This window comes from Dipodomys merriami, unplaced genomic scaffold, assembly GCF_024711535.1.
Source record: "Dipodomys merriami isolate MVZ:Mamm:240054 unplaced genomic scaffold, mDipMer1.0.p SCAF_11, whole genome shotgun sequence".
NCBI classification, from domain to species: domain Eukaryota; kingdom Metazoa; phylum Chordata; class Mammalia; order Rodentia; family Heteromyidae; genus Dipodomys; species Dipodomys merriami.
This window is the reverse complement of record NW_027202382.1, coordinates 42,731,476-42,757,081: the sequence shown is the minus strand read 5'-3', so window position 1 is coordinate 42,757,081 and position 25,606 is coordinate 42,731,476. Positions and strand designations below refer to the sequence as shown.

General features: G+C 48.1%; 1 protein-coding gene across 3 annotated transcripts; it reads right to left on the bottom strand.

Moving 5' to 3' along the window:
- Window positions 1–155: 155 nt before the first annotated feature.
- Fpgs (folylpolyglutamate synthase) lies at window positions 156–24,092 on the bottom strand. 3 transcript variants are annotated; one of them, XM_070014263.1, is made up of 15 exons: window positions 23,840–24,092; window positions 14,335–14,463; window positions 14,199–14,252; window positions 14,059–14,123; window positions 12,102–12,216; window positions 11,906–11,983; window positions 11,724–11,785; window positions 11,521–11,623; window positions 10,981–11,058; window positions 10,362–10,509; window positions 10,183–10,272; window positions 8,397–8,547; window positions 8,147–8,222; window positions 7,431–7,497; window positions 156–1,873 (listed from the first exon to the last, which is right to left on the bottom strand). In XM_070014263.1, the coding sequence occupies exons 1-15, from the start codon at window positions 23,960–23,962 to the stop codon at window positions 1,464–1,466; spliced, it is 1,749 nt and encodes a 582-aa protein (XP_069870364.1). In that variant the 5' UTR covers window positions 23,963–24,092; the 3' UTR covers window positions 156–1,463. The 3 variants fall into 3 exon arrangements, with proteins under 3 accessions (XP_069870364.1, XP_069870357.1, XP_069870374.1); XM_070014256.1 differs by lacking the exon at window positions 23,840–24,092 and adding an exon at window positions 16,762–16,915; XM_070014273.1 differs by lacking the exons at window positions 7,431–7,497; window positions 8,147–8,222; window positions 8,397–8,547; window positions 23,840–24,092 and adding an exon at window positions 16,762–16,915.
- Window positions 24,093–25,606: the final 1,514 nt, after the last annotated feature.

The window sequence follows — 25,606 nt, the reverse complement described above, 5'->3', positions numbered from 1 at the left end:
TAAACTAGTATCCTTTTGCAGGGCGCTTGTGGCTCATGGCTATACTCCTAGCTACTCAGGAGGCTGAGATCTGGGGATCGTGGTTCAAAGCCAGCCCGGGCAGGAGAGTCTGTGAGACTCTTATCTCCAATTAACCACCAGAAAACTGCAAGTGGTGCTGTGGCTCAAGTGGTAGAAAATTTACTTTGTGCTGAAGAGCTGAGGGACAGTGTCCAGACCCAGAGTTCAAGCTCATGACAGACAAAAAAAAAAAAATAACCCCAAACCAAAACCAAAGCAAACTTGGGCAGAAAAGTCTGTTAGACTCTTACCTCCAATTAATCAGCAAAAAGGCCAGGTGCTGGTGGCTCATACCAGTAAATCTACTAAGGAGGCTGAGATCTGAGGATCATGGTTCAAAGCCAGCCTGGGCAGGAAAGTCCATGAGACTAATCTCCAATAAACCACCAGAAAACTGGAAGTGGTGCTGTGGCTCAAGGGCTAGAGTGCTAGCCTTGAGCTGAAGAGCTGAGGGACAGTGTTCAGGCCCAGAGTTCAAGCCCCACAACAGACAAAAAAAAAAAAAAAAAAATTAGCAAAAAGCCAGAAGTGAAGCTGTGGCTCACTCACATGCTAGTCTTGAGTGGAAAAGTTCAAACCTCAATACACACACCACGCCCCCTTGTGCTGCTCACTCATTTGGTGGTCTACCCTGGGAATGAGGCTGAGAAACCAAGCACAAGAGGTCCTGATCACATTCACTCTGGGGTCAGAACGCAGGCCCTGAGAGCCCTAAGTTCTAATCCAGAACTACTTACCAGCTGTGTGACTAGACCTGCCACATGTGGCCTCTCAGAGCCAGCCACTACCCCCTCATCTGTAACATGGGCATGATGCTAATCAAGTCTGTAGAGTCTGCAGAGCCTTGGTCTACCTGAGGCTCAGAGAGAGGATGTGTCCCAGAGCACATTGCCACTATATAGTTCCTATGCCACTTCCTAATCCAGCTACGCTCCCAGCCCCTAATTGCCATGTGAGAGAAAAGGCAATCAAAGGTCCTGTCATTCCTTTAAAAAAAAAAAAGTTACAAGGCTTTAATTCAACCCAGCCAACCTCTGTCTCTAGGACATCCCAGACAGGGGCCTCTCCTTTCCCCAAAGACACTGGGAGAAGGAAACCTATCGCCAGCACCCAGCAGGAACCTAGGCCAGTCAGGTAGCTCATACAATGAGCTAGGCCTGAGCCACAAGGCAGACTGGGTAGGAGAGACGGATTGGACTACAGGTATCTCCAATAGTAGGTTCTGAGAAGGCCCCCATTGCCTTGGCCAAAGACAATGCCTCTCCCCACCTTCTACTCCATCACCCAGAGCCAGGGTCCTGGGTCAGTCTTGACAGAAGAAAGCAGAAGTCAAAAGGCATCTGATATTAAGTTCACAAAGGGATGCCAGCTGGAGGCTCACACCTCCAGCCCCACTGCCTTGGCTACTGGGACAGGGAAGGCTCCAGAAGCTTTAGGACACCACCCACCAAGTGCAGGCTGCCAGTGACCAGCACATGGATGGCAGCAGCTTCACGGAGAACATTGGCCCCACTGCTGGCCATGGGGTGAGTAAGGAGGTTCCGTGAGGGGCTGGGGGGCTGAAAGACAGGGTCCCGGCCTTGGCTGATCCACTGTAAGGCATGTGATATGCAGCTGAAGACAAGGGAGCTGGTGTTGCAGGGCCGGGGTAGGTGAGATGCCAGTAGCAGAGAAGCAGGCCCGCCAAGCTCTGGGTTCGAGGGACTCCAGATGTCTGGGCTGTTTTGTTCCTTGTCCAGACAACTCCAGTGCTGCTGATGTTGGAAGCAGCGGAGCAGCACCTGGTCCAGTGTCACAGTGAAGTTCTGCTGGTCTGAGAGGCAGAGACAGGCATATCAGCGGAGGGGTTGGGGGCTGAGGGTGGAGAACCACAGCAGGCATCTACTTAGCTCCAGGTCCTGGACACTAGACAGACTCTGCCCATGGCTTCCACATTGGACACTGAGGAAACTGAGGCTCATTAAAGTTCAATGACATGCCCACAGTCAGGAAAAGCAGAGTCAGACAGTCAATAGTCTAATATCAAGTGGGTATAAACATTTCAGGGAGGGCTGGGAAGGTGGCTCAGTGGTAGAGTGCTTGTCTTGCATGCATGAGGCCCTGGGTTCGATTCCTCAGCACCACATAAGCAGAAAAAGCTGGAAGTGGCGCTGTGGCTCAAGTGATAGAACGCTAGCCTTGAGCTGAAGAGCTGAGGGACAGCACCCAGGCCCAGAGTTCAGACCCCACAGCCAAAAAAAAACATTTCAGGGAGATCGAAAGCCAGGCGCTGGTGGCTTACACCTATAATCCTAGCTAATCAGGATGAGATCTGAGGGTCAATATTTGAAGCCAACCCAGGCAGGCAAATCCTGGAGATTCTTTTTGTTTGTTTGTTTTTGTTTTTTTGGTTTTTTTTTTTTGGGTCCGGTCATGGGGCCTGAACTCTGGGCCTGGGCGCTGTCCCTCAGCTCCAGCTCAAAGCTAGCGCTCTACCACTTGAGCCACAGCGCCACTTCCGGCTTTTTTCTTTTTGCTTATGTGGTGCTGAGGAATCGAACTCAGGGCCTCATGCATGCAAGGCAAGCGCTCTACCACTGAGCCACCTTCCCAGCCCCAAATCCTGGAGATTCTTACCTCTAATTAACCAGTAAAAATCTGCAAGTGGAGCTATAGCTCAAGTGGTAGAGTACCAGCCTTTAGCTAAAAAAGCTATGCAAGAGCAGAAGGCCCTGAGTTCAAGCCCCAGAACACACACGCATGCACGCACACTCACATGCCCAGCTTTTTTTTTAATTATGAAAATACCGTACAGAGGAGTTACAATTAGATGGGTAAGATAATGAGTACATTTCTTATCAAGCATTGTTGCCTCCTCCTCTGTTTCCCCTTCCTATCCCTTCCCATCTCACCCCCACACCCCCCATCTTCCCCCCCCCCCGTAATCCCAACTTTAAAAAATCACAATGCATAGAAAAAAAACACATTTTACCCTGCAACCCAGTACTTGTGTACTTACATATAGCTTAGAATAAAATCTTTACCAACTGGAATCTCTCCTTCAAGAAATGCACAGATATTTTCTATTCTACTCTCTTTCATCTAGAGTAACAAATGTCCAGGCACTGGTGGCTCAGGCATGTAATCTTACCTACTCAGGTGGGTGAAATATGGGCAGAAAAGTCAGTAAGACTCTATCTCCAAAATGAAAATGAAAACACCTCACAAAGAAACTTGTGGGACACAGCAAAAGCAGTCCTGAGGGGCAAATTTATTGCCCTCAGTGCCCACATCAAGAGAATGGAGACAGACCAAGTAAATAACCTCATGTTGCAATTAAAACAGCTAGAAAAACAGGAAAAAATGGAACCTAAAGCTACTAGAAGAAGCCAGATAACCAAATTAAAAGCAGAGATTAACCAATTAGAAAATCAGAAAACCATAACCAAAATAAACCAAACAAAAAGTTGGTTCTTTGAAAAAATAAACAAAATTGATGGCCCATTGGCTAGATTAATTAAAAAAAGAAGAGAGGAAACCCATATTAATAGGATTAGGGATGCCACGGGAAACATCACCACACGTACCCAAGATATCCAAACAATTCTAACAGACTACTTTCAAAAGCTATACTCTCTAAAGGAAGAAAATCGGGCAGAAATGGATGCATTTTTAGAGAAATACAAGTTGCCCAAACTGAGCAAAGAAGAAGTTAACCAATTAAATAAGCCAATATCCTATAATGAGATACAGGAAGCTATCAAAAGTCTTCCAACAAAAAAAAGCCCAGGACCAGATGGATTCACAGCAGAATTCTATAAGACCTTTAAACAAGAACTAATACCCATACTCCTCAAGCTCTTCAGAGAAACAGAGAAGGAAGGAGCTATCCCAAACTCATTCTACGAAGCCAATATCACACTCATCCCCAAACCAGGCAAAGACCCAACCAAAAAGGAGAATTACAGGCCAATCTCCTTGATGAACACAGATGCAAAGATCCTTAACAAGATTCTAGCTAACAGAATCCAGAAACACATAAAAAAAATAATTCACTATGACCAGGTAGGCTTCATCCCAGAGACACAGGGATGGTTTAACATACGTAAGTCAATAAATGTAATCCAACATATCAACAGAGCCAAGGTCAAGAATCACATGATTATCGCTACAGATGCAGAAAAGGCCTTTGACAAAATTCAACATTCATTCATGCTAAAAGCTCTGGAGAAAATAGGAATAGAAGGAACATTTCTAAAAACAATAAAAGCCATTTATGACAGACCAATAGCCAATATTATACTTAATGGGGAAAAGCTACAACCAATTCTCCTAAAATCAGGAACAAGGCAAGGATGCCCACTGTCTCCACTCCTCTTCAATATAGTCCTAGAACCCTTAGCCAGGGCAATAAGGCAAGAAAAAGATATTAAAGGGATCCTCATAGGAAAAGAAGAAGTTAAACTATCCCTTTTTGCAGACGACATGATACTATACCTCCACGATCCCAAAAACTCCATCCCCAAACTCTTAGAAATCATAAATCACTTTGGCAAAATAGCAGGATACAAAATAAACCCACAAAAATCAGTTGCCTTCCTATACACTGATAATGTACAGGAAGAGAGGGAAATAAAGGGAGCAACCCCATTCACAATAACCTCCCGAAAAATAAAATATTTAGGAATTAACCTAACCAAAGATGTAAAAGAACTATTTAATGAGAACTATAAAAAGTTAAAGAAAGAAATTGCAGAAGACACTAGGAAATGGAAAGACCTCCCATGCTCCTGGATAGGCCGACTTAATATAGTAAAGATGGTAATACTTCCAAAACTAATATACAAATTCAACGCAATTCCTATTAAAATCCCAATGACGTACATCACTGAAATACAGAAAACAGTCCAAAAATTCATATGGAACAACAAAAGACCTAGAATAGCCAAAACAATTCTAGGGGATAAAGACAATATGGGAGGGCTATCCATGCCGAACTTCAAACTCTACTACAGAGCTATAATAACAAAGACAGCATGGTACTGGCACAAAAACAGACCCGAAGACCAATGGAACAGAATAGAAGATCCAGAAATAAATCCACAGGCCTACAGCCAGCTGATATTCGACAAAGGAGCCAAAGACATACAATGGAAGAAACACAGCCTCTTCAACCGCTGGTGCTGGGAAAACTGGGCAGCCACATGCAGAAAACTAAAAGTGGACCCCAGCCTATCACCATGCACCAACATCAACTCAAAATGGATTAAAGACCTTAACATTAAACCTGAATCTCTGAAACTACTGCAGGACAGAGTAGGAGAGACACTTGAACTAATAGGCACAGGAAGGAACTTCCTGAACAGAGTCCCAGGGTCACAACAAATTGGAGAGAGACTCGACAAATGGGACTACCTTAAAATAAAAAGCTTCTGCACAGATAAAGCTATCGCAACCAAGCTAGAAAGACAACCAACTAATTGGGAAAAAATATTTACCAGCAATATATCAGACAAGGGGTTAACATCCTGTATATACAGGGAACTCAAGAAACTAATCCCTCCCAAACCCAACACACCAATTACTAAATGGGCAAGGGAACTAAAGAGGGACTTCTCAAATGAAGAAATAAAAATGGCAAAGAAACACATGAGGAAATGTTCATCATCCCTGGTGGTGAAGGAAATGCAAATAAAGACAACCCTGAGATACCACCTTACCCCAGTCAGAATGGCCCACATCCACAAATCAGCCAACGACAAATGCTGGAGGGGATGTGGAGAACGAGGAACGCTATTACACTGCTGGTGGGAATGTACACTCATACAACCACTTTGGAAAGCAGTCTGGAGGGTCCTTAGAAAGCTAAAGATTGACCTCCCTTACGACCCAGTCATACCACTTCTAGGCATCTACCCTGAACAACAGGAACCAATATACAAGGACACGTGCACCTCCATGTTTATTGCAGCACTGTTCGCAATAGCTAGGATATGGAAACAACCTAGATGCCCCACCACAGATGAATGGATCCAAAAATTGTGGTATCTATACACAATGGAATATTATGCAGCCATTAGAAATGACAAAATAATGGCATTTGCAGGGAAATGGATGGAGCTAGAAGGAATCATGTTGAGCGAGGTAAGCCAAGAACGAAGAGACAAACAGTACATGGTCTCCCTGATAAGTGGATGATGAATCCAAAATGTTAGGTGATATGACAAAACTAACAGGACTTAAGAAACAAAGAACTCCCACTCATCTGGTTGAACCACTACTAAATATCCCCATGCTGCTGATCACATATATGGTATATAACATATGAGCACCGTTATATATTACAGACTGTGATAGACAATTTGCTCCAGGAAAGTTAGAATGAACTTGTGACTTTAAATGAGCATCATTATTCCACAATACTGTGAATTTCCGGAAATTAAGTAATCACTTAATCACGATCAAAAAAAAAAAAAAAAAAAGAACCTTGGGGAAGGGAGGGAGGGAGGGGATGGTAGGGGGAAAACAATGGAGGGGGTAACAATGTTCAAGAGGAAGTGGAAGTGTACTCATTACCTCACTCATGTAACTGTAACCCTCTGTATAGTATCTCTACAATAAAAAAAATTAAAAAAAATAAAAAATAAAAAATAAAAAAAAAAAAAAAAAAAAAAAAAAAAGCCAAAACCAGGGCTGGAGGTATGGCTCAAATGGTAGAGTACTAGCCTAGCAAGCATGAGGCTCTAAGTTGAGACCCCAAATAAACTGAATAAACCCAATACAGCTCTGAGGATGTGGCTTAGCAGTAGAATGCTTGCCTGGCATTTGAGAGAGAACCCAGGTCTGATCCCTAACACTGCAAAAAACAGAGTAACAAATGCTGGTCAAGACCCATTAAATTAATTTCCGTAAACAGGATGGACTGAAACCTACTTCTTGGAAACTATTCTCTCTGATTTATTTATTTATTTATTTATTTATTTAGTCGGTCCTGGGGCTTGAACTCTGGGCCTGGGCACTGTCCCTGCACTCTTCAGCTCAAGGCTAGCACTCTACTACTTGAGCAACAGCGCCACTTCTGGTTTTTCTGGTGGTTTATTGGAGATAAGAGTTTCACGGACTTTCCTGCTCGGGCTGGCTTTGAACCGTAATCCTCTGATCTCAGTCTCCTGAGTAGCTAGGATTACAGGCCTGAGCCACCAGCGCCCAGGAGTCTCTGATAATTTTTGTATTGCAGCTACATGATATCAGTTCAAATACACCAAAGACTACCTGTACAACAAAACAAATGTACCTCCTATCTCACACTTGCAGTTTAGAAGCCCCCGCTATACACAGAGTAGCCCACCTCAGGGTCCTTAGCCCGAGGCATCACACCTATAACCTCTCACCTGCGTTGCCTGTGGATGACACATCTGTCAGGTTAGGGCAGAAAACAGCATAGTCAAACCGGCAGGGCTAGGAGGCCAAGGGAAAGATTTGGTGTCAGAGTTAAAAGAAAGGCTCCTCACCAACCCCCACTCCCAGGAGCCACAAGAATCTGCCCATCACTGAACTACAGGCCATATTCTCTACAGATACAGAACAGAGGCTTGGACAAGTGGTATCCAGATAGGGGACAGGGCACAAAATACAGGCTATGCACAGATGGCAGAGGTCTGCCTAGTCTGTGAAATGGGAGATGATCCTGAACAGCTGAGAACATCCTATTTCCCCATGCACAAAAGTGCTTCTATGTGCTTTATAGCCTGGTAGCTCCTTTAACCAAACTTGAAAAGCAGGCATCCTTAGTGGCAAGCCTGTTCATGAAGCATGCTGGGACTCAGGAAAATACTCCTGAGCCCATCTTTTCCAGGGTCAAATGCCAGAACCAAAGATGATGTTAAGATGCTAATTCTACAGCCTGGACTGTGGGGGGGGGGGGGGGGGTGTTGGATGCTAAGATGCCAATTCTATAGGAGGGTGGGGAGAGAGAGAGAGGGTGTGTGTGTGTGTGTTGGTACTGGGAAACCAGGCTCTGTTGGGAGTGGGAAGTGGTGTCACAGAGCTGGAATAGGAAGGGTTGTTGAGCTACCTGCCCCCCTCCCCCTCCAGGCTGGTTCCTCACCTGCAGCAGCTTCAGGAGAGCTGCAGAGTCCCTGTCCCCAGTGGAATTGAAAAGCAAGACACACACCTCAGGCCCACTGCACCAAGGAAAGGAAAGTGATCAGATGGCAGTCCTAACCACAGCCCTATCCCCAAACCCAACCCCTCCCCACTGGTCCAGTCCACTCTGGCCCTGCATCTACTCCAGCCTTTACTACAGGCCCCATGATAGAGCAGACCCCACCCTCATCCCTGTCCTACTGGATACTCACTCACTGAGCCTCTCCTGCCTCTGCAGGGCCTGTCTGAACCAGCGCACACAGGCCTGAACACTACTGCTGGTGTGTGCACCATCCAGGTACCAAGTGAGGGGTCCACGCCGCAGCACCTGTGTCCGGCCTGGCCATTCTGTGTCTCGAAGCCCTGGTGAAGGTAGACAGGCAGTGCTGCAGCTCCTTTTCAGATCCCAGCACCTGCCCTCCCAGCAGGCTGTCCCTTCTGCTCAGAATCCTCATTGGCCCAAGAGCCTCTTGATTAGTGACAGTCACCAATAGCTCGTGCTACATCATCTGGTGGGATTTTCTAGGCAACCTGGAGTGGATGTAGCTATCCAGTATTATTCCATTTGGCAGCCAGAAAGCTCTGCACTTATAGGCTACAGATGGAATAGGATCAAGAGATTTACTCTAGGACTATCACTCACCCCTGATGGCAGGCCAGACACACAGTAGGCACACTGAGACCAATAGAGCTTAGTAGGAGCAAGAAGCAATGGCAGGCATGTCATCCACATGAATCTCATGATCTGATGATGACAGTTGTGGCAAGGACACCAACTACATCTGGCTGGGCACTTGGTCCTGCATCCTCTAGTCCCTGGGCTCAGCACCTTGGTGGTGTCATGTCAGGGAATCATGGCAGTCCCTGGCAGTGAGTCCTAACATTTCATTTGACAGATGAGGAAACAGGATAGAAAAGATTCCTAAACTCAAAGTCAGGGAGGAGTACAGACCTTCAGGCACCATCCTGAACACCTTGGATATCCTCCACCTCCCAAACCAGGTATCAAAAGAACATCTGATAGCTAGCTACTTAGGAGTTCAAAGCCAGCTACTACTTGCAATTCAAAGCCAGCCTGGCAGGAAAGTCCATGAGACTATTAGCTCCAATTAACCACCAGAAAACTGGAAGTGGTGCTATGGCTCAAAGTGGTAGAGCACTAGCCTCGAGCAAAAGAGCTTAGGGACAGTGCCCAGGCCCTGAGTTCAAGTACCATAACCAACCAAAAAAAAAAAAAAAAAAAAGAGGCTAAGATCTGAGGACCTCAGTTTGAAGGCAGCTCAGAGATAACTATCTCTCTGATTAGCCAGAGGTAGAGGTATGGCTCAAGAGGTACAGCACCATCCCTAAGTGAAAAAGCTAAGGGAGAACACAATGCCCCCCAGTTCAAGCCCAGTACCAGCACAAGAAGAAAGAAAGAAAGAAAGAAAGAAAGAAAGAAAGAAAGAAAGAAAGAAAGGAAGGAAGGAAGGAAGGAAGGAAGGAAGGAAGGAAGGAAGGAAGGAAGGAAGGAAGGAAGGAAGGAAGGAAGGAAGGAAGGAAGGAGGGGCCGGGCGCTGGTGGCTCATGCCTATAATCCTAGCTACTCAGGAGGCTGAGATCTGAGGATCACGGTTCAAAGCCAGCCTGGGCAGGGAAGTCCATGAGACTTTGATCTCCAATAAACCACTAGAAAACCAGAAATGGTGCTGTGGCTCAAGCGGTAGAGTGCTCATCTTGAGCTGAAGAACTGAGGGACAGCACCCAAGCCCAGAGTTCAAGCCCCACGACCAACAAAAAAAAAAAAAGAAAAAGGGAGAGAGGGAGGGAGAGAGAAAGAGAGATGGGGAAAGAGAGAGCGAGAAAGAGAGGGAGAGGGAGAGAGCAAGAGCAAGAAAGAGAGGGGGGAAAGAGAGAGAGAAGAAGAGAAGAGAAGAGAAGAGAAGAGAAGAGAAGAGAAAGATCGAAGGGGTTCAAAGCCATGTAGTGGTCCTAGCCAGGCAGGAAGTTCCAACTCACCATGACGCATATGGGAAGTAGGCTGGAATACAGGTGCCAGGGGCAGCTGCCACAGGTTGCCTGGTCTGGATACCTTCAGCTCCTGGATGGCTGTAGATTGTGTGAAGCCCAGTGTGCTTAGAACCCTCCCAGGCAGGTTCTCTGTGCTGCCCACCTGCCTGCCCAGATAGTCCACTCACTCTGCTGATGGTGCCGTTGCAGCCAGCAATTGGCCAGCTGCAAGGCCAAAGCTGCATTTGAACGCTGGTGCTCTCCCTCCAGACCCAGGGCCAGTGGAGGGCCCCCTTCCTCCAGGGCTTCCAGTGGTGGACACAGGTAGAGAGGACACTGTAGGGACATGGGCAGAAGCTGGTCAGCAGAGAATGCTAAAAGGCTCTTGTATAACTCCCCACCCACCAGAGCCCACAGAGTCCAACAAGACCAGCTCACATCACCCATGTGTTCTTACTTTGTGTGTGTAGAGGGCTTTGAACTTAAGAGCTTGAATACTGTCCTTTAGCTTTTTTGTTCAAGGCTGGTGCTCTACTACTTGAGCCATAGCTCCACTTCTGGCTTTCTGCTGGCTAACTGGAGCCAAGAGTCCCACGGACTTTCCTGCCTGATGGAGATTCTCAGATCTCAGCCACCTGAGTAGCTAGGATTATAGGCATGAGCCACTGGCCCTGGTCAGCCATGTTCTCGAGGAGCAGCTAGCCTAGTTCCCTTGCATGTATAAACAAACAGACCCACCAGGAGGACACACCTCCTCAGCACTCCCCAGATCTCGCCCTACCCACTGATGCCTCCAATCAGACTCACTGAGATCTGCTGGGCTCGATCCCTCAGCACCGCCAGGGGACCTTCAGGCTGGAGCACAGTGAAGGCAGGGATGCCACGCTGAAACAGGCCAGATGGAGTGAGGCAGGGGCTATGAGGGTCCCCCTACACATGCCCTTCTGGCTCCCAAAGACCATTCAGCCTCCCACTCCTCATTTGAGGTCAGAGGAGGCCGGACTAGCTGTAATCACACAGGGCCAGCGTAGGAATCCAGGCTCTGTGAAATGGTAACCCCTCTGCACAACACCTTAATAGCAACAATAAAATTATAAAATACTATTTTTTAAGAAAGAAAGAATCCAGGCTCTGATGGTCATCACTAGGGTCTCTCTCTCTCTCTCTTTTTTACATCAAGACCAGGACTTGAACTTGATAACTGATGCTTTTGCTCATTGGCTAAAGCTCTACCAACTGAGCCACACCTCCAACCCTGATCACTAGAGTCTCATCCTCAATTACACAAATGACTCTGTGCCACCCCACTACCCTGGGCCTACTGTGTACCCCGGCCTGCCTAATCACCTTAAAGATGCCCCCTTTCTGCCACGCTATCTTCTCCATCGTGTCCCCCAGAAGACTCGTGTGGTCAATACCAAGAGAAGACACTCCACACACCACAGGCTTCCTAAGGAGACAAGAGGGCCATGACAACCCTGTCCTGAGCCACTGGGCAGGAGGTGAAGTCTGGGTTCCTGTTCACCACGGGTCCCCACACGCTGCCTCACCTGATGATGTTGGTGCAGTCATAAGCCCCACCGATGCCTACTTCTACCACTGCCAGGTCCACCTGCAGACAGCCAGACAGCACGGCAGTGAGGAGGGCGATGACCCCAGGTTGTGAGGACCCTCACCTGCTGGGATTTAGTCCCCAAGGCCTCACAGATATAGGTGTCTGGGGGACACGCACCTTCTCTTGCAGGAAGATGTGGAAGGCCATGAGGGTAAGGAAGCGGAAGTAGGCGGGCATGGAGACACTGCTGCCATCCTGTACACAGGAACACTTTCAGTGCCCACAGCCCCATAGCCCTGCTCTGGGGAGACAGGGGCCTGGGACATGGGGCACACCCTGCCCCACTCATCTACCAGCCCTCCAGAAAGGGCACCTTGGTTTCCTCCAGACGGTGATAGAGGTGCCAGAAGTGCTTGCTGAAGAGCTCAGGGCTGATGGGCTGCCCGTTGATGCGGATCCGCTCTCGTACCTGCACCAGGTGGGGAGAGCTGCAGGGAGACCTGGGGTCATTGGAACTCCCTTCCAAGTCCCAAGGCTTCCCTGCCCACCTGTCCTCTACACTGCTACTCCTCTGCTGAAACCCTCCCAAGGTTCTTCAATGCCCACAGGAGTCCCAGCACCTTGCCACCACCTCCCAGGCTCCACAGGCATTGTGCCTCACCTTTGCTTATACTCTCCTTTCTAGACTATCTTTTTTTTTTTTTTCCTTTTTGCTTATGTGGTGCTGAGGAATCGAACCCAGGGCCTCATGCATGCAAGGCAAGCACTCTACCACTGAGCCACCTTCCTAGCCCTCTAGACTATCTTTTTTTATGTGTACATTCTTTTTGTGTATGTGCCAGTACTAGGGCTTAAATTCCAGGCTGGGGCACTGTCCCTGAGCTTTTGTGCTCTTAAGATAACACTCTCTTACTTAAGCTATAGCTCCAGTTCCAGCTTTTTTGGGTGGTTAATTGGAGAGGTTAAGAGTCATGGACTTTTCTGCCTGGGCTGGCTTTAAACCTCAGTCCTCAGATTTCAGCCCCCAGAGTAGTTAGGATTACATGCATGAGCCATTGGTGCCCAGCTTCTACACTATCTTTAGTTCCTTCAGCCCTAACCTGTCACGGTGCCAGTCTCAATTAAAAGTACCATTCAAGGTACCAGTCTAGCATGTTCTCTGGGCCCCAACAGTCCCTGCATTCCCCTTCACACACAAAAATCAGTGACTCTGTTAGTATGTCTTTCAGCCCTGGAGGACAAAGCCTGTTTTCTGTGTTCAGGTGCAGCCCCAGGCTGGACACATGGTGCCAAATCAATGGCTAAGGTGTTCACAAAAATATGTTAGAAGAGTAGCCGGGCGCTGGTGGCTCACGCCTGTAATCCTAGCTACTCAGGAGGCTGAGATCTGAGGATCGCGGTTCAAAGCCACCCCGGGCAGGAGAGACCGGAGACTCCTATCTCCAATAAACCACCAGAAAACCGGAAGTGGTGCTGTAGCTCAAGTGGTAGAGCGCTCGCCTTGAGCTGAAGAGCTGAGGGACAGCGCCCAGGCCCAGAGTTCAAGCCCCATGACTGACAAAAAAAAAATGTTAGAAGAGTAGAGCCAGATGCCAGTGGCTCATACTTGTAATCCTAGCTACTCTAGAGGCTGAGATCTGAAGAGTGAGGTTTGAAGCCAGCCCCAGCAGGAAAGTCTATGAGACCATTATCTTCAATTTAACTACTGAAAAGCCAGAAGTGGAGCTGTGGCTCACATGGTAGAATGTTAGTCTTGAGCAGAAGACACTAAGGGACAATAGCCTGGCCCTTTGTTCAAGCCTCAGTACCAGTAATAAATAAATAAAAAGCAGACAAAAAATAAACAATCAGGGGCTGGGAATGTGGCCTAGTGACAGAGTGCTTGCCTAGCATGCATGAAGCCCTGGGTTTGATTCCTTAGTACCACATAAACAGAAAAAGCCAGAAGTGACACTGTGGCTCAAGTGGTAGAGTGCTAGCCTTAAGCACAGAGAGGATAAGGGACAGTGCCCAGGCCCTGAGTTGAACCTCCAGGACTGGCAATAAAATAAAATAAAATGAAATAAAATAAAATAAACCAGCCAATAAACAAGACTAGAGGTGTGGTTCCTGTGGTAGAGCACCAACCTAGCAATTTGAGGCCCTGAGTTCAACTCAAAACAGAAAAGAAGAAAACTGAAGGCTGCTGACACTTGATAAATGCTGATTTAATGTTTACTAAGTGAATAAACAATGGGTTCAGGAGAGACATGGTGCTGATCTCTAGGGAGAACCCTGGCCTCCACAGTCCCCCACAGAGCTACGAGTCACAGCACTCCACAATTCAGTACCTAAAGAATCCTGTTTTCAGGCCATAGTTACGCAGGATATGCTCAGTGAAGGCACAGGTAGAGCCCTAGGAAAAGAAAAATATTATGTGGATAGGCCCTGCCCACCAAGAGGTTGCTCATATCTGTGTTCTGCTCCTTACCTTTCCCTTAGTCCCAGTGACATGGATGATATTCAGCCGGTCCAAGTCCTCCACCTGCAACAGACAAAGTCCTTACTTTAGCCATCACAGTCTCTGGGAAATGAGGATGGGGATGCCATAGGTTCTCCGTACCTACCTGCAGCCCACTCCGTGCCAGGTACAGCTCCATGGCTTCCAGCTGTGCCTGGGGATCACCCCTTTGGCGCTTCACCTGCTCCAGGTAGCCAGCATTGGTCTGTAGGGTGTTGAGCATGCGCACAGCATCCTGGCAACCATAGTCCCCAAGTAGCAGATTAGCTCACTAAAGGTTCTTAGGCAAAGAGGCACCCAGCACACCACAGCCCAAGTCAGGGCACCAAGCCTGCCATACCAGCTTAATGCCCTGGCATACAAGTAACAGGAAGGCACCAGTGGCATCTACCCAGCTGTGGCAAAGATGGGGGCAGTTCAGCCCCACCCAGGGAGTGCCAGGCAAAGAAGGGGGAAAGGCTAACGGAACTGTTTCCTGCTCTGACTCCCCAGGCCTTGCCGCCCCCCACTTTGGTCTTTGCCCTCATTCACTCCACCATTATAATGGACTCTAGTAACAGAACCCTAAGCTAGGGTCTTAGACGTCCAGAATTCCCGGAAGTTTTCATACAAACCAGAAGGATTTTAGGGTTCCACAATGTTAGCCTGAGAACAGCTGCTTGAAGCAACCAGAAGAAGAGCAGGCTCAAGGAGAGGAAAAGTGTGTCCCTGCTCACCTGGCAGGTAGGCCTGGCTTTAGGAGAGGTCCATCTAGGGGTGGGAGTGGGAACATTTTTTTTGGCCAAAATAAATGGCCAAGCCAGGAGCTGGTGGCTTATGCCTGTAATCCTAGCTACTCAGGAGGCTGAGATCTGAGGATCAGGGTTCAAAGCCAGCATGGGCAGGAAACTCTGTGAGACTTTTATCTCCAATAAACCACCAGAAAACTGGGAGTGGTGCTCTGGCTCAAGCAGTAGAGCGCTCACCTTGAGTTGAAGAGCACAGGGACAGCGCCCAGACCCAGAGTTCAAGCCACACAACCAACAACAACAACAACAACACAAAAATAAATAAATAAATAGCCAAGGCTGGTAGTGCATATCTGTAATCTGAGCAAATAAGAAGCTGAAGCATGGGTTGAGAAGGTGGCTCAGTGGTAGAGTGCTTGCCTTGTATGCTTGAGGCCCTGGGTTCAATTCCTCAGCACCACAAAATCAGAAAAAAAAGCTGGAAGTGGCGCTGTGGCTCAAGTGGTAGAGTGCTAGCCTTGAGCTGAAGAGCTGAGGGGCAGTGCCCACGCCCAGAGTTCAGGCCCCACAACCGGACCCAAAAAAAAAAAAAAGAAGAAGCTGAAGCAGGCCAGGCGCTGGTGGCTCAAGCCTGTAATCCTAGCTACTCAGGAGGCTAGGATCTGAGGCTCACAGTTCAAAGCCAGCCTGGACAGGAAAGTCCATGAGACTCTTATCTCCAACAAACCACTAGAAAACTGGAAGTGGCACTGTGGCTCAAGCAGTAGAGCACTCGCCTTGAGCTGAAGAGCTGAGGAATAGCACCCAAGCTCAGAGTTCAAGCCCCATGAATGACAAAAAATAAAAAAGAAAGAAAGAAGCTAAAGCAGGAGAGCTAGGGCAGAAAGATCAGGCTAGCCTGGGCTACATAACAGGATCTTGGCTCAAGAAAGGCAAGACAAAAATAAAAACAAGAAAGGAAGGAAGGAAGGAAAAAGAAAAGAGTTTGAAGATTCAAATCCAGTCATTCATCTATAATCCTAGCATTAGAGATCTCTGGAGGCTGAGATCTGATGATCCCTTTTAGAAACCACTTCTAAGCAGGGAAGTTTGGGAGACTCTTAGAATTGTGTCCTAAGGAAATTTACTTCCCCCCCTCTCCCTAATCTTGATCTCCAGCCCTCAGGGCTCCAATCCTGTCACACTGGTGCCACTGACACGGCTGGCATCACGTTGTGGACTCTGGCAACTGGCCCAGGTAACAACACCTGCAGATATTTTCTGTTTCCAGACTGTTGGGGACTCTACTGTCCATCTCCTAAATGCCAGGCGCTTGGATCTCCAATCTTGTGAATCCTGGAGATGTCACCCCCAGATTCCCCCATCCCTTTCTTTCAAATCTAAATTCTCAAATTTGCTCCCAATCCTTCCTCCATCTTGTCCTGCCAATTCAGACTCCAGAGTCATCAGAACTCCTAGGCCTCATCTGAACCCCAATGGACAGGACCTTTCAGGTCCAATCACCAATGCCCTTCCCTTTGACAAGATACAACAGTGTCAGAATTCCTAGATCCTGCAGCCTAAGCTCAAGTTCCGGACCTGGTTCCCACCTGTGTTGTTCTAGCCTCCCTACATCCAGTCTTAGGATCTTGGGCCCCCATCTCCTGACCTTCGGCCTCCAGATGTCCCCGCCCCTGGCCCCTAACCTCAGGAGCCCAGTCCCAACCCCCCCCCCCCCGACCGGCTTCAGCTGGAGGAGCCGGGTGCTGCTCCCCTCAGGCCCGGCCCACGTGTCACTGCCTCCCGCCAGCCCGCTCTCGGGACACCTGGTACTCCATGCCGGGTTCCTGTGGCGCGAGCCGTGCGCTCAACCCTCGCCGCGCCGCGCACTGGATGATGGCACTTGGCCCACGGACCGCTGCCAGAAGCAGAGCCGCGCGCAGGCGGCCCGGCGCCCACGACATAGCCTCGACGCCGCCGCTAGCTAGGCCGGGAAAAGAGAAGACCCGCCTTGCCTCCCGCACAGACACGCCCCTCCTCTCCACCAACCAGAACCATCCAAGACTGCCGCCTACACCAATGAAAAGAGGCGCCCTGGAGGGGTCCTGTGAGAGGCGGGGTCCTGTGACCGGCACGCTCTCCAGCGTCCTCTCTTTTAAAGGGACATGCACTCCTTTCGCCACCATAAAAGGGTGCCCATCTGACAATATCCAGTCCCAGTTAGCTGCCGACAGCCCTGTTGCAGACCAGAAAAATCCCTGCATTGTCTCAACCTACATTGTGCTGGCTCTCCTGTCACGAATCATAACCAACGCCCAAGCCCCTGTGCGCCCTTGAGGAATCCAGGAAGCTTTCAGATGAAGTATCCCAGCTGAGGCCGGCAGAGTGTGGGGAGAGGTTTCCAGGCTAAGAGAAAGGGGAACGTGGAAAACCAGGCGATTGGAGGGAGAAAAAATAAGCGCTGAACCGAACTTCCACCTGGTTAGGCCAGTTGATGTTGAGTCCAGTCCCATAAGGAATTTGGTTAAATTTGACTGATCTTAATATCCAATTTGCACTTTGATGCTCCCAGGGGCAGCTACTAAGTGGAGAATGGAAATGTGAGGCGGGGAGCGGGTGGGAGTGGCAAATCAAACTATCACAGATTGTTTGATTTCTAAATAAGCAAATGACACACACACACACACACACACACACACACACACACACACACACACACACACACACCTCCATACTGGGGCTTGAACTCAGGGCGCACACACACACACACACACACACACTCACACACACACACACACACACACACACCCCTCCATACTGGGGCTTGAACTCAGGGCCTAAGTGCTGTCCTTAGCTTTTTGGTTCAAGGCTGGTGCTCTACTACTTGACTGACTCACTGCTCCACTTCTGGCTTTTTTGGTACTCAACTGGAAATAAAATTCTCATGCTTTCCTCCCCAGGCTGGCTTCAAACCTTGATCCTCAGATCTAAACCTCCTGTGTAGTTAACATTACAGGCATGAACCACCAGTGCCTGGTCTGAGTTTTGGGAAGAGTCCATCATTGTTTGGAGGTCTGCTCTTCCAACACTGCTGGGGTCCTGTATGTGAGAAAACCATCCTTCCTATGTAACCCAGGCTGGACTTGTACTCCAGTTCCTTCTACCTCTACCTCCCCAGTGTTGAGATTATGGGCACCTGTCAACACATTCAGCTTTCCTGGCCCAGCTACAGAAATACTTTTTCTCCGGATTTTTTTTTTTTTTTTGTTACTCATGGGGCCTGAACTCTGGGCCTGGGTGCTTGCTGTCCCTGAGCTCTTCAGCTCAAGATGAGCACTCTACCACTTGAGCCACAGTACCACTTCCGGCTTTTTCTGCTTATGTGGTACTTAGGAATCGAACCCAGGGCCTCATACGTGCAAGGCAAGCACTCTACGACTGATCCACCTTCCCAGCCCCTGATTTTTTTTTTTTTTTGCCAGTCCTGGGGCTTGAACTCAGGGCCTGGGCACTGTCCCTGAGCTTCTTTTGCTCAAGGCTAGCATTCTAGAACTTGAGCCACAGCAGCCCTTCCAGATTTTTCTGTGTATGTGGTACTGAGGAATCAAACCCAGGGTTTCATGCATGCTAGGCAAGCACTCTACCACTAAGCCACATTCTGAGCCCTAAAAAAAACAAAAAACTTTCGAGTAGTAGGATGTGAACTATGAGTTTATTTGCTTTGCTATTCAGGTACTCTACCACTTGAGCCACACCTCCAGCCCTTTTTAGCTGGAGGTTATTTTTGTGATAGGGTATCATTTTTTGCATAGAACAGCCTGGAATTTGATCCTCCCATGCACACTTCCTGTTGTAGCTGGTTAGACAGGTGCAAGTCACCATGCTGAGCTTTTTCTGTTGTGATGAGATCTCAAGAATTTGCCAAAGCTAACCTGAACCAAAATCCTTCTGATATCAGCCTCCCAAGTAGCTAGGACTATATAGGCAGTAGCCACTACACCTCCCTTACATTTTTTAAAAACATTTTTTATTGTTATTATAAAGGTGATATACAGAGGGGTTACAGTTAAATAAGTCAGGTAATGAGTACATTTCTTTTTGGGCAATGTCACCCCTTCCCTCACTCTCTCCTAGTTTTTCCCTCTGGTCCCCACCCACTAATTGTAGTTTAACATAATGTATGAATATTACTGCTGCATTTGGGTTTTGGTTTTTTGTTTATTTTTATTTTTATTTATTTTTTGGTCTTGGGCTTGAATTTCTGGGCCTGGGCACTGTCCCTGAGCTCTTCAGCTCAAGGCAAGGGCTCTACCACTTGAGCCACAGCATCACTTCCAGTTTTCTGGTGGTTAATTGGAGATAAGAGTCTCACAGACTTTCCAGTCCGGGATATCTTTGAACCGCAATCCTCAGATCACAGCCTCCTGAGTAGCTAGGATTACAGGCATGAGCCACCAGTGCCTGGCTTGCACTTGTTACATTTTTTTAATCTCCTTTTTTTTTTCTGCTGGTCTTGGGGCTTGAACTCAGGACCTGGGTGCTGACCCTGAGCCACTTTGTGCTCAAGGCTAGAGCTCTACCACTTGAGCCACAGCACCACTTCTGGGTTCGTTTTGTTTTGTTTTGAGTAGCTTATTGGAGATAAGAGTCTCATGGACCTTCCTGCCCTGACTGGCTTTGAACTGGAACCCTCATATCTCAGCCTCCTGAGTAGCTAGGATTACAGGCATGAGCCACCAGTACCCAGACCATTCTCATAAGTTTGAAGACAACTCAAACCTTCTCTCTGCTTAAAACTCCCAGTAGGGCTGGGCGCCAACCAGTGGCCCTCTGGCATGTTTCTCTGCTTGGTGCATCCTTACAAACCTTTGCATGACTGACTTCTGGTGGCTTCAGGACATTCTTGTCACTTTTTTTTGTTAATTGGCCTGGGGTTTTCAACTCAGGACCTCACACTTGGTAGGCACTCTACCACTTTAAGTATATCTCTAGCCCAAATTTCTTCTTTTCTTCTTCTTCTTCTTCTTCTTCTTCTTCTTCTTCTTCTTCTTCTTCTTCTTCTTCTTCTTCTTCTTCTTCTTCTTCTTCTTCTTCTTCTTCTTCTTCTTCCTCTTCCTCCTCCTCCTCCTCCTCCTCCTCCTCCTCCTCCTCCTCCTCCTCCTCCTCCTCCTCCTCCTCCTCCTCCTCCTCCTCCTCTTCCTCCTCCTCCTCCTCCTCCTCTTCTTCTTCTTCTTTTTTTTCTTCTTTTTCTTCTTTTTATTTTTTGCCAGTCCTGGAGCTTGATCTCAGGGCCTGGGTACTGTCTCTGAGCTCCTTTTGCTCAAGGCTAGCCACAGTGCCCGTTCCAGCTTTTTCTGTTTATGTGGTACTGAGGAATCAAACCCAGAGCTTCATGCATGCTAGGCAAGCACTCTACCACTAAGCCACATTCCCATTCCTTTTTTTCTTTCTTGTTTTGGATGGTTGTGGGGTTTGAGCTCACAGCCTGGGCACTGTCCCTGAGCCTCTTTGTGCTCAAGGCTAGCACTTTACCACTTGAGCCATAGTGCCATTTCTGGCTTTTGAATGGTTAATTGGAGATGAGTCTCATGGGGACTTGTCTGCCCAGACTGGCTTCAAACCGTGATCCTAAGATTATAGGTGTGAGCCACTGGCACCTGGCTTGGATGATGTATTTTTACTACCATTTCAAAATGAATACTTGGCTAAAATGATGAGTATTATAACCAAAAACCATTCTGAGAACAAAGCTGTTGATGGGACAGTGTAGACATTATTTGCTCATTTTATTTTAGTCAGGGGTCTGGTAGCTCATGCCTGCAATCCTAACTATTTCAGAGGCTGATAATGGGAAAATTGCTATTCCAGGGCAGCCTAGGCAAAGAAGTTCATGAGAGTCCTTCTCAACCTAACTCTGGGCAAAGCAGTATAGACCTGCCATCTCAAGCTACCTTGGGAGGCTGAGATTGGAAGGATCATTGTTCCAGGCCTGCCCAGGCAGAAAAATCCAAACTACTCTCTCCAGAGAGCTGGATTTAGAGGTACAGCCTGTGATCCCACCAACAAGGGAAAGCCTGTAATATGCAGACTTGTAGCTCAGTCACCTGCCAGGGAAACAGAACCCCATACTAAAAATAACCGGTGAAAAACAGTGCTAGAAGTATGGCACAGTGGTAAAGAGCATGAAACCCTGAGTTCAAACCCCTAATACCACAAAAGAAAAGAAAGGGGCTGGGGATGCGGCTTAGTAGTATAGTGCTTGCCTTGCATACATGAAGGCCTGGGTTTGATTCCTCAGTACCACATAAATAAAAAAGGCCAGGAGTGGCACTGTGGCTCAAATGGTAGAGTGCTAGCCTTGAGCAGAGAGGTTCAAGGACAGTGACTAGGCTCTGAGTTCAAGCCCGGGGGGGGGGGGGGGAAGGAGAGAGAGAGAGAGAGAGAGAGAGAGAGAGAGAGAGAGAGAGAGAGAGAGAGAGAGAGAGAGAGAGAGAGAGAGAGAGAGAGAAATTCAGAAAGCAGCCTGGAAATTATTCCCTACATGATAATTATGGTTAGCTGTGTGGTAAAATGAGAGGTGACTATTGATTGTGTTACATGTATTGTGTTTTGGAGACAGGTCTTACTATGTAGCTCAGCCTGGCCTTGAATTTAAGATTCTCCTGTCTGCACCATCACACCTGGCTTTACAGCCCTTTGCTCATTTGCACTGTATATATTGTCTCCCTGGGAATGTCGTAATTGGGAAAGAGAATTAACATATTCCTATGACACAGGAGGGCTGGTACCTTAGGACTCCTCTTGAACAATCCTTGTGTTTGACAGTTGGGGATTCTGAGGCCAGGAAGGATTCAGCACCAACCTAGACCCAGGTGTGACTCATGGTGTCTTCTTTGGTGCTTCCTCCTCCAGGTCAGAGTCTACTGAGCTACTGAGCCCTGGTTAGGAGGGCTGGCACAGCACCTCCTCCCCCCTCCATTTTCCAGATGAGGAAACGGATGCCTGGAAAGGAATTGCCTGCTAAGGCACTATGAAGCAGTAGCAGAGCAAATGCTGAGTAGAAACCCAGATCAGACGGATTTCTGTGGCTGCTGCTGACTTGAGTCCTCCCAGCAGGATGGGGAAACCGTGGCTAGGGTTTTTCATTCATAATGTGGGTTGTTCTGAGTAATTGTTGCTTAATGTGTTGCTGGCACTGTACTGAGTTATACACAGCTTGTCTCTCATTCAGCCCTCCCAGCCCAATTCCAGGAAGGTTGTGGGTTGGATTGTTTTGTTTTTATAGTTTGCTTTGAGAGTCTTACTAGGTAACCCAGGATGGCCTCAAACTTGCAATCCTCCTGCCTCAACTTCTCAAATGCTGGGATTACAGGTATGTTCCAACACACCAGACAAAGATTGTGTTGAGACTCATTTCTCTGGGGAGATAAAGGCCTATGGTAAAAGCTGCTTAATCATTTATAGGGTCTGCTATGCCAGGTTTCAGACCCTAGGCTCCACCCCATGACCTTCCTGGCCTCTGCCCCCACTAGGCCTGTATACTGTTGGGTAACTACAGTTGCCTGGTCAACGGGGCTGTGGCCTTGAGCTGGTCCTTATTGCAAAGGGAACCCCCCACAAACTGCCACTGCTCCCAACTTCTGACATATGACCTCAGTTTTCTGTCTCCTGGTGAGGAGGTCAGAGCTTTGGATCCAAAAGTGACCTACCATGTGTGTCTAGGACAAGCCAGCCCATCTCTCCAGCCCTGGTACCCTTCTCTGCTGCCTGGCCAAAGGTTGTTTGTGTGGGGAGCCTGGGGGAGCTATAGCACTGGAGTTCAGCTAGGGCTGAGTCCTGAGGGAACGGGGCGTCGCTTATCTTCTGATCCCTCTCCTAGAGGAGGAAGCCAGGGCTGAGTAAGGTAAAGCAACCTGACTGGTATCCTTTCTAAATGCTTACAACCCAGCTTGGAAGGTGGCTCAGAGGTAGAGTGCCTGCCTTGCATGCATGAGGCCCTGGGTTCAATTCCTCAGCACCACATAAGCAGAAAAAGCCGGAAGTGGTGCTGTGGCTCAAGTGGTAGAATGCTCACCTTGAGCTGAAGAGCTAAGGGACAGCGCCCAGGCCCAGAGTTCAGGCCCCACAACTGACTAAATAAATAAATAATTAAATAAATAAATAAATAAAATGCTTACAACCCTAACTGGGCTCCCACCCCTAGCTCCAATCTATCTGAGGCAGCTTCATCAAAGCTCATCCATCACCTCACTAAGTACCTTGTCCTCATCTGCCAAACTGTCCCCACTGCAAAGGGGCTGTGGAAGCTGAATGAGGGCAGCACTGGACCAGAGCCAAGCCAGGACTCCCACTGGAAACTAAGTTCAGAACTATCCAAGTGGCCAAGACTATGGTTCTCTTGATCTCACCTACCACACCTTGCATAAAATGCACCTAATACCTACTCAGGAGGCTAAGAAATGAGGATCACTGTTAGAAACCACTCTGGGCAGCAAAGTCCATGAGACTCTTACAGCCAATTAAGCACCAGAAACAGCTGGAACTGTGGGACTATGGCTCAAGTGGTAGAGCACTAGCCTTGCACAAAAATAGCTGAGGGACAGTTCCCAGGCCCTGAGTTCAAGCCCCACAACAGGCACCAAACAAAACACAAAGACACAAAACAAAAAATACAGGTAATAATGAGCCACTCCTAAAACCCCCTTCTCAGTGTCCCAAGACTGGGAGCTTTGGGAAGGGCAAAGCTGAGCAGAGAATGGAGCAGCTGTGCAGCCACTGGGGTCCTTTGCACCGTGCTGGCTCTGGGGCAAGGCCTGAAAGTATCATCCTTGAACCCCTGAAGGATACAGAAAGGAATGGGCGTGGTGAGCCCGAAGAGCCTGCCTGCATTCCCCATTCTCCTACCTGGAAAGAGGCAGTTTTAGCTCCGTAAGGACGCTCCGCTGGACCCTGCTGTTCCATTGTCAGTTCCCACTGTGTCCTCTCAGCCACTGGCCAGGACAAAGGCAGGAACCTGGCACCTTTCATCCCTCCGTTTCCAGCTCCCCTCCTGGGAGGGGCACAAGTGACGCACAGGAGGGCCACCTCTGCCCAGGCTTCTATGAGGACTATGGGCCTGAGAGGGGAGGTTCCCAAGGTCAACCTTATCCTGCTGGGTTAGAGAAAGAATTTAGTGCCAGGGAGATTTACCTGATAGGTTCTGGCCCTCATTCTGGGATCAGCCCAGACTGGACCAGGCTCCACCTGTGACCTGCCTACGCGCCTAGTCAGAATCGCCTGAGTTAAATAACAACTGAGCAGAGGTTAAAGGTAAATAGTAGCAGGGACAGGGATACGAATGGGTGAGGAGGGAGAAAAGCAGGGATATAGGGAAAACTTTCAGACTTTAGGGCTGGACTTCCTGCCAAGGTGAAGCTGGCCATATCTGGCCTCTCTTGCAGCCCTTTATCAACCTACCTCCTCTTAGTTAGGATCCATTCTGCCCTCATCCCATCAGGCTGGGATAGGGGACCAGGAGAGGGAAATGTAGGTCCAGCACATTGTATTATGACACTCTTATTTTCAAGACCCAGGACTGGAACAAGTCAGGACACTCACAGGTCCCAGTTCCCAGCCTGCAGAGTATGTACAAAGCTGGTCATAATGACAAAACTTGTAACCCCAGCTACCCAGAAGGTAGAGGGAGGAGGATAGTTTAAGGCCAACCTAGGCCTATCTAAACTCTTTAATAAAAAAAAAAAAAAAAAGGACTGGGAAGGTAGCTCAGTGGTAGAGTGTTGCCTTGCAGGCATGAGTCCCTGGGTTCGATTCCTAAGCACCAAATAAGCAGAAAAAGCTGGAAGTGGCATTGTGGCTCAAGTGGTAGAGCGCTAGTCTTGAGCTCAAGAGCTGTGGTACAGTGCCCATGCTCAGAATTCAGGCCCCATGACCGACAAAAATAAATAAAAAACAATTTAAAAAATGCAAATAAAAGGGCTGGAACATGGCTCAAATGGTAGAACACTAACACTGGGGAAAGGGAGCAGGGGGACCCTGAATGCAATCTCCAATACTAAAAAAAAGTGAGGTGACTCAGGATGTGCAACAAAGTTGATTCACAGCTCTAGCCATTCCGTGTTCTTCACGCTGGTCACAACTCTAGCTAAGATTAGGATCTAAAGATCCAGATTGAAAACAAGCCTGGGCAGGAAAGTCCAAGAGACTTATCTCCAACTAGTCAGTAAAAAGCTGGATGGGGGCTAGGCTCCAGCTACTCATGCCTGTAATCCTAGCTACTCAAGAGGCTGAGATTTGAGATCTCCGTTTAAAGCCACTCTGGGCAAGATAGCCCAGGAGACTCCAATAAACTTAAAAAAAAAAAAAAAAAAAAGCCAGAAGTAGCACTGTGACTCAAGTGGTAGAATGATAGCCTTGAGCAAAAAAAAGCTCAGGGAAAGGGCCGGGAAGCTGAGTTCAAGCTCCAAACCCAGCAAAAAAAAAAAAAAAAAAAAAAAAAAGCTGTATGTGGAAAGGGCACCAGTGGCTCAAGCCTGAAATTCTAACTACTCAAGAGGCAGAAATCCCAAGGTGGAGCTGTGTTGAGCTCAAGTGATGAGTACCAGCCAAAAGCTCAAGGCTAGCTCTCAGCACCCAGGCTCCAAATTCAAAACCCAGGATTGGTCAAAAAGAAGT

Coding starts and splice junctions, on each gene's coding strand:
- Fpgs (XM_070014256.1), bottom strand. CDS start 16,899: ATGTCGTGGGCGCCGGGCCGCCTGCGCGCGGCTCTGCTTCTGGCAGCG. Junction 14,253..14,334: donor TGGCACGGAGTGGGCTGCAG/GTAGGTACGGAG, acceptor TGTCTGTTGCAG/GTGGAGGACTTGGACCGGCT. Junction 8,223..8,396: donor AGGCAGGAGAGGCTCAGTGA/GTGAGTATCCAG, acceptor TCCTTGGTGCAG/TGGGCCTGAGGTGTGTGTCT.